At 45.3% G+C, this 11,820-nt stretch overlaps 1 protein-coding gene across 1 annotated transcript; it reads right to left on the bottom strand.

The window, feature by feature from the left end:
• On the bottom strand, positions 1-10,823 carry rhoab (ras homolog gene family, member Ab). The gene is made up of 5 exons (XM_084553882.1): positions 10,707-10,823; positions 4,116-4,273; positions 1,361-1,481; positions 331-461; positions 1-236 (listed from the first exon to the last, which is right to left on the bottom strand). The coding sequence occupies exons 2-5, from the start codon at positions 4,269-4,271 to the stop codon at positions 63-65; spliced, it is 582 nt and encodes a 193-aa protein (XP_084410008.1). The 5' UTR covers positions 4,272-4,273; positions 10,707-10,823; the 3' UTR covers positions 1-62.
• Between the last annotated feature and the right edge of the window lie 997 nt (positions 10,824-11,820).

The following is an 11,820-nucleotide window of genomic DNA, read 5'->3' as shown; positions in this document are numbered from 1 at the left end:
CCCCCGGGCGTAGCAGCCCAAACAGTCCAAATGTGTCGGCCGTGTTTTTTTTTTTTTTTTTTTTACAGCAGTACACATTTATTGCTCTTCTTTCCACGGCGGGCCTGCAGCGCCGCCCTGGTGGCCATCTCAAACACCTCCCGCACGCCGTCCTTGGTCTTGGCGGAGCACTCCATGTAGCCGAAGGCGGCGATGCGTCCGGCCATGTCCCGGCCTTCCTCCGACTTCACCGGCTCCTGTCGGACGAAAAAAGGAAACAGATTCTGGTTCAGAGACGCGTCGAGGAGTTTGAACGACCGGCTGACGGCTGAAATAACAACGCTGGGTTACCTGCTTCATCTTGGCGAGCTCTCGGCGCGTGTGGTCGTCGTTACGCAGGTCTTTCTTGTTTCCGACCAGGATGATGGGAACGTTTGGACAGAAGTGTTTGACCTCCGGGGTCCACTTCTCTGGAATGTTTTCTGTGGAGGACAAACAGCAGATCAGCGTTTTATTATCCTATTATCCATTTAGTGGCAAACGACCAATCAGAGGACTCCTTCTCAAGTCCCGCCTTCCTGCGTTACTGTTGCTAGGTTCAACCAAACACTGAAAACCTTTAGCATGTTAGCATTAAAACTCAAAATATCAATTCTTAACAAAATAAAAGCTGGTGTTTGCTGTTAGCATGGTTGCTAATGCTAGCTGCGTCTCAACGTTCATCTACAGGAATGGACGCCTGCTGAAACTAGCAGCGCTCTGATTGGCTGTCAGCAGACCAATCAGAGCCTGGAGTCACTCTGTTAGGAACCGATTACGCTCCAGCACAAATCCTAACTGAATAAATCTGAACTTTAGTCAAACAGCATCATTAGATTAAAGGTTTAAATCTTTATTTTACTGATTTAATGTTTAACAGCACGTTTAATCTTTTAGACTCTCACCAACACATTAACCGTCCCCTCCACAGCCCCCAGTACATTTAATTATTTTCCACCTTCAAGCCACAGAAGACAAACAATAGAGGAAACACTGACAGATGTGTTAAGACCAGTATTTGCATATTTTCCAGCGCTGGGTGTAAACTTCAGTAAACCCATTCATCTTAGCAGAGAAACAGGAAGTGCTAATAATTAAGTAAATAAAGCCACAATGACAAAACCAAGCAGATATGCTCAGATTAGAAGTCATTTAATCTCTGGTCGTTTCATTTCTGCAGCGTTTATTACTTTATTTTACGTAAAAGCCGCCTGCAACTAAAAATTATCCCCCACAAAAATTCTGACGAAACGGAAAAGACGAGGGAGCGGGACGGGACGGGACGGGAGGGGGAAACCCAGACGCTGTGTTTTCATGTCGTGCACGAGTGAAGTGTACAAACCCAAGCTGTCGGGGCTGTCTATGGAGAAGCACATGAGGATGACGTCGGTGTCGGGATAGGAGAGAGGCCTGAGCCGGTCGTAGTCCTCCTGACCCGCCGTGTCCCAGAGAGCCAGCTCCACCTGGAGAGGAACGGGACATAAAGGTTTAAACGTCAACTTTAGAAGGAAAAACAAACTGGACGATAAAGAAGAACTCAAGAATGTCCATGACGACATGATAGCATCAGGAAACTGAAGCTAATGCAGCTAAACAAACAAACAACTGGTGGTAACTGCTGTTAGCGTAGCAGCTAACGTTGGGACTGTTCTCCTCTGACCTCTGGCAGATCTGTTACTGAAAACCAACAACGATGCCACGGTCAAGGTCACAGATACTCAGCTTGAGCTTCAGCACTTTGTCTCGACCACATCTCGTCTCAGCTGATTATATATTTAGTTAGTGTTTAACAGTCGTGTCCCGTCTCTTCCCTCTACAGCCCGGCGCTGGTCGGCTGAGGCTCGCCGCTCACTAAACACGACGGCCACGTCTCTAATCCTCTCTGAACAGACTCGCTCCGAGCTAAAAGGGGAAACTGGATCAAGACTTTTGGAGAAGTGGCCGTTCTCTCCAGCGGCGCAGCGGGGTTAGAAATCAAAGAGCCAATAAGGAACTCAATGTCCCAGAATCCCATTAACCCAGAACGAGGTCAGGACGCAGAGATACACACTTTTATTTTAGATTTTAACGCTACCTGTACACAGGTATGGAAAATAAAGTCTGAGCACAGGATCAACCAGATCTAAACCTTCTACTAAAAGAACCAGAGGTGAGTTAGTGTCCAGAGCAGATTCAACCAAAACCACATCCCTGTAGAGTCTGAACGTCTTCTTCCTCTTCTGTTTTAATGCAAAGAAGAAGAAAGAGGAGAAGACAGATGGACAGACAGCAGTAACTAGTGTACTGTGGATGTGTGGTGAGGTGGAGGAGAAGACAAGGACAGACTTTAGGAAGACACAGGAGACCAACTCTAGGAGAAGACAAGGAAGACAAGGACAGACTTTAGGAAGCTACAGGAGACCAACTCTAGGAGAAGACAAGGAAGACAAGGACAGACTTTAGGAAGCTACAGGAGACCAACTCTAGGAGAAGACAAGGACAGACTTTAGGAAGCTACAGGAGACCAACTCTAGGAGAAGACAAGGAAGACAAGGACAGACTTTAGGAAGCTACAGGAGACCAACTCTAGGAGAAGACAAGGAAGACAAGGACAGACTTTAGGAAGACACAGGAGACCAACTCTAGGAGAAGACAAGGACAGACTTTAGGAACCTACAGGAGACCAACTCTAGGAGAAGACAAGGAAGACAAGGACAGACTTTAGGAAGCTACAGGAGACCAACTCTAGGAGAAGACAAGGAAGACAAGGACAGACTCTAGGAAGCTACAGGAGACCAACTCTAGGAGAAGACAAGGAAGACAAGGACAGACTTTAGGAAGACACAGGAGACCAACTCTAGGAGAAGACAAGGAAGACAAGGACAGACTTTAGGAAGACACAGGAGACCAACTCTAGGAGAAGACAAGGAAGACAAGGACAGACTTTAGGAAGCTACAGGAGACCAACTCTAGGAGAAGACAAGGAAGACAAGGACAGACTTTAGGAAGCTACAGGAGATCAACTCTAGGAGAAGACAAGGAAGACAAGGACAGACTTTAGGAAGACACAGGAGACCAACTCTAGGGGAAGACAAGGAAGACAAGGACAGACTTTAGGAAGACACAGGAGACCAACTCTAGGAGAAGACAAGGAAGACAAGGACAGACTTTAGGAAGACACAGGAGACCAACTCTAGGAGAAGACAAGGAAGACAAGGACAGACTTTAGGAAGACACAGGAGACCAACTCTAGGAGAAGACAAGGAAGACAAGGACAGACTTTAGGAAGCTACAGGAGACCAACTCTAGGAGAAGACAAGGAAGACAAGGACAGACTTTAGGAAGCTACAGGAGACCAACTCTAGGAGAAGACAAGGAAGACAAGGACAGACTTTAGGAAGCTACAGGAGACCAACTCTAGGAGAAGACAAGGAAGACAAGGACAGACTTTAGGAAGCTACAGGAGACCAACTCTAGGAGAAGACAAGGAAGACAAGGACAGACTTTAGGAAGCTACAGGAGACCAACTCTAGGAGAAGACAAGGAAGACAAGGACAGACTTTAGGAAGACACAGGAGACCAACTCTAGGAGAAGACAAGGAAGACAAGGACAGACTTTAGGAAGACACAGGAGACCAACTCTAGGAGAAGACAAGGAAGACAAGGACAGACTTTAGGAAGACACAGGAGACCAACTCTAGGAGAAGACAAGGAAGACAAGGACAGACTTTAGGAAGACACAGGAGACCAACTCTAGGAGAAGACAAGGAAGACAAGGACAGACTTTAGGAAGACACAGGAGACCAACTCTAGGAGAAGACAAGGAAGACAAGGACAGACTTTAGGAAGACACAGGAGACCAACTCTAGGAGAAGACAAGGAAGACAAGGACAGACTTTAGGAAGCTACAGGAGACCAACTCTAGGAGAAGACAAGGAAGACAAGGACAGACTTTAGGAAGCTACAGGAGACCAACTCTAGGAGAAGACAAGGAAGACAAGGACAGACTTTAGGAAGCTACAGGAGACCAACTCTAGGACATTTAGGACCAGATCAGGACCTGAGTAGTCTCTTGTCAGTTCTTGACACTAAACCATAAACATCTGGTGACGTCTCACCTGTTTGCCGTCCACCTCGATGTCTGCGACGTAGTTCTCGAACACGGTGGGGACGTAGACTTCGGGGAACTGGTCCTTGCTGAAGACGATCAGGAGACACGTCTTCCCGCAAGCTCCATCGCCCACGATCACCAGCTTCTTACGGATGGCCGCCATCCCTGGAGGACGAGGAAGGAAGAGAGGACGTTGTAACTGTTAGGGGTCGAGGACTATTTAAAGAGACGTGGACACGTTTAAAGACCAGATAGGACAGGACTCGTGTTACCTGGACACGTCGGGTGGTTTAGAAATGATCTGTCGTTTAAAACCATCAAAGGACGACCATGTTCTGATGGACTGGATTTATTTATTTATGCATTAACGTCGTTAAACACGTCGGTGAATGTTTGACTAAACTAAACAATTAACACAAAGGACTAGAGTCTCCAAGTAAGACCGGTTTAACAGAGTCCATTTTAAAACGGGACTAAAGTGTGACATTTGTGGCCTGTGGTACTTTAGTGTTGCATCGCTGCAACGGTGCAACACGTTCAACCACGAAGGTGGAAATCAAACTTCTAAACCTGAACATGTGAGGGGAGGCGGTGAGATGGTGAGTAAATGAAACGCCACCCTGGATACCTGGAGGCCCGCTGAGCGGCGGCTAACACGGCGCAGCAGGAAGTGAAACCAAACATCCCGTAGGTTCGCTCAAATATGTCGAGCATCCGTCACAGACCGTCTGCCCGTGACGCCGAGCGTAAAGACCGTTCCCAGTATTTCATCTTGTTCCGGTCTCCTCTTCAAACAGCCGTCAACACAGAGGCGTCGTCATGGCGCCGCGAGCTACCAGGAAGTAAAAAAACATTCAGCCCCGCTTCCAGTAACTCAAGACGGCCCAAGACGACGCGCAGCAGTGTAGGTGTGAGAAACGAAGCTTGCCCAACGCAGCTGAAAGGGGAAGTTGGGGCAGATGAGTGACATGCAGCCTTGAGTCACAGCTTCAGAGCGGCTTGGATCGCTCCATGTTGGGAAATAACGTTTAGCAGAGCGTCAGAAAACATGGAAGTGAGTGAACTAGTCTGCAGCGCTGCACCCACAACAAACCACGGGGCCTTTTCTTTTTACTTCTTTAGATCTTTCTACCAACATCTTGGTGTTAAACCAGTCTGGTCGGGTTAAAACTTCCTCAAGGTGCAGCCAATCAGATGAGAGTTATCAGATGAGGAGACTTCTAGATGTAGATAAAAGCCGTCACTACTATTCTAAGTTATTAAACGTAAAGTCTTCCACTAACTGTATCAGGATGTAGTCTGAGTGAAAGGCTAACCCTGCGTCTTGAAGCTGCTAAGCTAGTTTCTATTGCTAAAAACACTAGCCCTCGGTTTTATACGACCTTTAAGCTGTAAATATAGAAATATATTCTACTATTAGAAGATGTCTATGGCTCTACATTAAGTCAAACTGTGGTTCTTGCTACCGGCCACTTCCCTTTAACCCTAAAATATAATATTAGGTCTGTTTATTAGTAAAGCGTTCGTCTGTAGTTTAATTAAAATGAGGGGAAATGTGATTTAAGGTGCTAAAGTCACATTTCACCAACAACAACAACTAAGAAAACAAAACAGGAACATGCCAGTGTCCCTTTATTCACCACGTACGCGTCAAACGTTTGCCTCGGCGCTGCAGAGACACGGCGACCGTGTTCTTACCAACGGTACAGAAACTACAGAGGGAGGGCAATAAATCACACGCCTGAACGGTTATTTCCTCCCCGGTCTGAAGAAGAAGCAGCGGTGGGAGGGCGTAATCATATTTCCCAACGCGGCTGAGCCAGGTGGCAGAAAACGAGCGCATCAACAGAGATCTGCATCCGCGGAGCCGTAATAAACTCCTGGTGCGATTGTCCGCTGGTTAGTTTTCAGAGCTCTGCTGGAACAAGCCGCGCCAGTGAAACTCTGATTTATCTGTCGGGAGGCGTTGATTGCATAAGACAGCGGCCTTTGAGCTGCAAACAACAGCTCCTTCCTTCTCCTCCAGCCTCAGAGTCAGCTCAGGCTCTTGGAAGGTGCTGCAAGCGTCCTTTAGACGGTGGACGGTGGGACGGCGGTGTCAAAAGAGATCAGACCGTTCCCTCCCTCGACGTGGGGGTGAAATAAAAAGACAGAAACAAGGGGCGAGCTGCAGCCCAGAGGTGGGCGTCTGGTCAACGGCGGTCAACTGAACGGCCTAAAATCTACTTAGCGTAAAGACCAAGAGACGACGTGATAGGACGACTGTAGGGGGACAGAATCAAGACAGAGCAAAGGACATGAAGAAGAAAGTGTCAGATAATATATGTGATTAAGATTTAATAATAACAGCTGCTCCAGAATACTTAATAGATTGTCAGCAGTGATTCTAGCCGGCTATGCTAACACGTTGAATGCAAACTACCATAAAGGTGTGCTAACGGTATTAGCATGTAGTTTGTGAGTGAAAACGTGGGCGGCAGCGGCTAATGCTAGTGCTAAAACTATTAGCCTGGTGGTTGTAGCGTCATGTGATTATATATTTTCTGATTGGAGAACCCTTACAGCGTAGATAGAACCCAACACCTCTCACCTTTCACCTATAAACGCTGCACTGCAACAGGAGGTGATAAAAAAAAATAAAACAATATGGAGGAAACGAGGGGTTTCGGTTTGAAGCAGCTTCCTTTCCAAAAGAAACAGATATATTCCAGCGACGTGAGCTTCATCTTCATTCACACTAAAACTAATCACACACGTGGACGACGGCCTTTTCTTCCCGTGACCGGATTAAGACGAGCGAAGGCGAGAGAGGAAGGCTGCAGGTCAGACGTTCTCCTCTGATCAATCATTATAATCCTGGCTGAGATAATAATAAGGGCCCGGGCTGCGATGGGCAAATCCTCGCCCCATCTGTCTTGTTGGCCAGCGGGATAAGGAGGAGGGAGGAGATGTGGATAACCTCAACGGGATCAAATTAACAAACAACGAGGAGGAGGAGGAGGAGGATAGACGGAGCAACAGGAAGCGGCGTCTGGCTGGCAGGGCTTCCTCCTCCGTATCACACGTCTTTAAACATTTTAATAGCTCCACGTTAATTAAGACGCCGTCGTTATTATCGACGGCAGGACTCCTTCTCTAACCTAAACACGGCTTCAGATGCATTATTAAAGTAGTTGCTGTGGTGACTCATCGTCCTGTCCTCACACTGGGGCAACAGTTCATATAAAAGCTGGTGTTTGGGGGGTTTTTAGCCAGGAAATACCCCCCCACACCCCCCCACACCCCCCACACCCCCCCAGTGTGATACTCAGGGTGGAAAACTAAGCCACGGTGTTTAGGTTTAAACTGACTGATGAATAGTTCAAACTTTTTTCTTCTGTCACCTGAATATGTTGAATTAAATCATAAATAATAATAAAAACTATCAACTATAGGCTACAACAACACGCCAGTGACCACATTTCAAACCAACCTGATAAACTAATCCGTCCTTCGTCAGTTTCGTTCGTTCCTCTCGACTCAGCTCCTTCATAACTTATATTTCACTCACCAGTTTCATCTTCTCTCGACACAAACATTTCCAATCACGCTTGCCAAAAAAAAATACAACTACCTCCACCTCCAACGTTTTACGATAATTAAATGAGACGTCTCCCCCCCCCAAAAAAACTGTCCAATAACGGAGCAGAGACGAAGGACGTGTGCGTTCACAGCTGCACCGCGTCTCTGAAGAATCTCATTAAATGATTTAAATTTAATAAGCTTTAATAAATCGATGTGGTTTTTTAAATTAAGATAGATGTTCAGGCCGAGCCCTGTTAGCATCTATGCTAACGGCTAGAGCTGAATGAATGAAGTCGAGTCATTACAATGCTAAAATTCTAAATGAGGATTAGCCGTGTATATTAGCATCGTCTGGCCGTGATGTCCCTGTAAACTGCAGCATTAATAGCTGTCACATCGTCAGTTATATTCTTTACGGTGCTGCTGCGTGTTTAAAATATCGACATTCATCTTTCTGTGGCAGATCTGATGCCGACTGATAAAAGGGTCGAGGTTTAACAGATATACGTCGTTTCCTGTTCCTGCATCCTCTCGTTAGAAATCTTGCGAGATCGCACCAACGAGATTAGTCGACATGTGAGGGAGATCTAAACCACGACAGGAGAGAAGAGCGCTGGAAGCTGACTGGGTTTAAAATATATAAATATATAAATATATATATGACAGATGAGAAACTAGTGGGAAAACACTGAGAGTGGGTAATAACCACAGATCTCCAGCGACATTAGTTTGTTTAGAAACTGAAATATCTCTGAATGAATCGATATCGAATCAGAAAACAAGTATCTCTACCCAGGTCTAGTGAGGTTACCACCTAGAGACGACGTCTAAGCACGAGATGAACTTAAAGACGCCTTTAAAAAAAATAAAGACTCCTCTGGTGTCTGCTGTTTGGTGAGATGTTATCTCTGGCGATGAAGTATGAAGCTGCGGAAGCTGACTCAACAGCTCGTCTAGCTAGCTAGCTAGCCACCTAGCTACGAGCTAAGCTCTGCAAACAGCAGGCTGGTGTGTTGTCAACACAAACAAGACACAACATTAGAGTTTAACTTTGAAGATGTGACGTCTGTCGCTGCAGTTTAGACTGGAAGACGTTTAATTTTAGATTCAAAACGAGTTACTACAGCGCTGCTCATAGTTAATGAATAAATCAGAGCAAAGCTGGACTCTGATAATCAAAGAGCTGAATTAAAAGACAAACTCCAGCCAAGATCAATGAACTCTGAACATTTCTTCATGCGTATCTCCGCTCCTTTCAGTTAATCCTCATAATCAACACCAAAACACCAACACAAAACACCGCCACACAGTTAAAACAAAGAAAAAAGGCTAAGAAATCCTGGAAAAATAATAATCAGTTGATTTAAAACCAACGCTGCTCAGCCACCATCACCTGCCTCCATCGCAGCAGCAGCAGCAGCAGCAGCAGCAGCAGCAGCTTGGAGGGTTAACACCGAGTGTAAAACCCTCGCTCACACCCACTTCCCTCTTTGTCTCTAGAACATAAGCTACAGCATCTTCTGCTGCCGCCGTCATGGAGGCTTTTCTTTTCTACGCTGGTGTGAACGATAAACAGGAGTATTATCACCACTATAAATGCAAAAGTTACCGTCCAGCTCAGTAGAGGTCCACCAGCAGTTAATCTTCATTCAGACGTTGTAGTCAGGGGAGAACAATCACCACCTTTCTGACGCCGTTTCAACATCAACTGAACACTAGCACGGCCACGAAGGAGCATCTGGAGCTGGACTGTAGTATCACACATCACCTTTGTGGTGTTTTGCATGTATAAGTATTTATATATCAGTGAGCAGGAGGTTGGGGTGGATGGACGGGTCAGAAAAACACCAAAATCACAATCTTTCCTTTGAACCGAGCCAAACTTTGACCACCTCTCTGACTCTGCTCCAACATTAAACATTAAATCAGTCATGAAGGAGAATTTGGATTTAAATGTTTTTTTTCCAGAAGCGTACCTAATGTTTTGGCATGTTTGTGCTGTTCTACACGACTAGATCTGTGATATTTGTTGCCATCACAGCTAAATAAAATCAGAAATGCTTCCATCATCTTGCTAATGATTGCATCTATACACATCGATAAGTCTATTTTTTTTATATATATATGTATATTATTTCTGAAGCACTACCAACCAACCAACACTGAGGTTGTCCATTAGACTCCTGGTCAGCGCTGACAGAGGCTGAGAGGAAAAGTTGTGTGTTCAAACCCAAACATGTGTTTTCTTTAGAGCAGCTCGCCACTGGGTGGGTCACCAGGAAGATGGCGTCACCTCAGCGGCAACAGATGGCTAGTGTGTCCGCAGTGGAAGAATGGGGTGGGTTGGTGGGTGGACCAGATCCAAACTAACACAAAAAACAAAAAAAAAACAACCCCAACACCAAGCCAGAACCGGACATGGGACATAAACACACGACTGCTCCCTCCGAGGCGAACACTGCTCTGGAGAAACCATTAAAAACTTTATAATATCTTATACCTTATATAAAAAATCTTATAAAAACAAAAAAATAGACATTCTGGGTTTAAAAGAATGTAATTTGTTAAAAGAAAATGACTAATTAACAAGCAGGCACTGACGCGAAGCCGCCGCCGACTGATCAGCCGAGACAAGCCCGGAGAAGAGGCTCATTGTTCGGCTACAACTCACCGATCCTCTGGGCCGCTCACTTTTTTTAAACCCTTTATTTTTTAAGTTTAAACAGTTTACAAACAGCCTCCGGTAAAGTCTGGATAAAGAGTTTGTACCTGGGGGGTTAATAAGCCCACGGGAGTTTTCTCTTCGGCGCAACTTGAGTGCCAACTGCGGAAGAGGCTGAAATCGAGGTCGGTTCGGGGGGAAATGCTAACTTAGCCACCGTTAGCTCGCTAAGTAGCTCGCACGCTAGCTGTTAGCACGGCCTCTCAAAAGCTCCGCGCAAGTTTAAAAAAAGCGACCCCGTCGAGTTTAAAACTGGACAACACAAGAGAAGAGGCCCTTCGCCGTCGCCCGGTATTCCGTAAAGTAGTTTACCTTCAGTTTATGTGCCCTGGCCGTCGGGGTTTCTTCAGTGTCTCTGTGGTTGCTTTCGCCGACTCCGCTCCTCGCCGCTTCCTCCAGTCTCAATCTGATACAATGAATTACTTGACGCGGGAACGCGCGCAGCTTGCTAGCTGAGGGGGAGGGGTGGCGTGCACGAGCCTAGGAGCCACACCTGCGCGGGCACGGCACGGCGCGGCGCGAGCGCGAGCGGCTGTGTGCGGAAGTGTTTTGACAGTTAATGGGTCAATTTGAGCCACAAAACGGCGGCTATTTCCAGATTATAACGCGTTTAAGTGGCGTTTTAAGAGTTTATAATGACAGGTAATCTAAATGCGTGTTTGTTAAACCTCCAGAAATAACTTAAACGTGGACAATCTCCTCATTTCTTGAACCACCACTGCGGTTTTCCACCATTTGAGCCGCTATTTAAACTGAAAGCTGCAGTTTAATATAAGATCATATAGGAACAAACAGTTTTATAGTTTTTCTGAGTCCATTGCAGCTTTTTAAAGTGTTTTGGTTTTAACTTTTTGTTAAAGTGTGTTTGAGAGAAGTGCGTGCTGCCTGCGCCACCTGGCGGCCGCTTCAGGGAACACGTCTAAAATGTCTTTGTTTCTTATTTTTTGTACTTATTTAATGATTTTATTATTTATTTTTTGGTTTAATCTCCTGTGCACTACTGTGTACTGTGAAGCTACAAATTCCCCCACTGTAGGATAGTGTTATATTTCATAATTAGTAAACTATTTCTCTACTTTTCGTTCATTTTGCCTTTTTATACTGCTTTATAAAGACTTATATTCCTCATATTACCATATTGCACATTTATTTTCTTATATTCTCATATTTTCTAATATTTTTTGTCACCTTTTCTTTTATTGCCTTACATTTGTCTTATGTTGCCCTGAATATATTATATTGTCTTATATTTCCATAAACTTTCTTATATGGTCATAAATCTTCTTGCCTTCTTTATATATCCTCGTAATAATAATAATAATAATAATAATAATAAATAGTAGCCTCCTGACAGACAGTAAATCAGAGGTTTTGCTCATACATAATTCAGTGAGATGAGACAGAGCTCCTCCGTCCTCCTCATTCA

This window comes from Chelon labrosus, assembly GCF_963514085.1.
Source record: "Chelon labrosus genome assembly, chromosome: 10".
NCBI lineage: Eukaryota > Metazoa > Chordata > Actinopteri > Mugiliformes > Mugilidae > Chelon > Chelon labrosus.
Note: the sequence above shows the minus strand (reverse complement) of the source record. Positions and strands in the feature narration are given on the sequence as shown.

Excerpts from the sequence above, each read along its gene's own strand:
- rhoab (XM_084553882.1), bottom strand. The coding sequence starts at position 4,271 with ATGGCGGCCATCCGTAAGAAGCTGGTGATCGTGGGCGATGGAGCTTGC. Across the intron at positions 1,482-4,115 it reads TCGAGGTGGACGGCAAACAG|GTGGAGCTGGCTCTCTGGGA; the intron begins GTGAGACGTCAC and ends GTTCCTCTCCAG. Across the intron at positions 237-330 it reads AGCTCGCCAAGATGAAGCAG|GAGCCGGTGAAGTCGGAGGA; the intron begins GTAACCCAGCGT and ends TTCGTCCGACAG.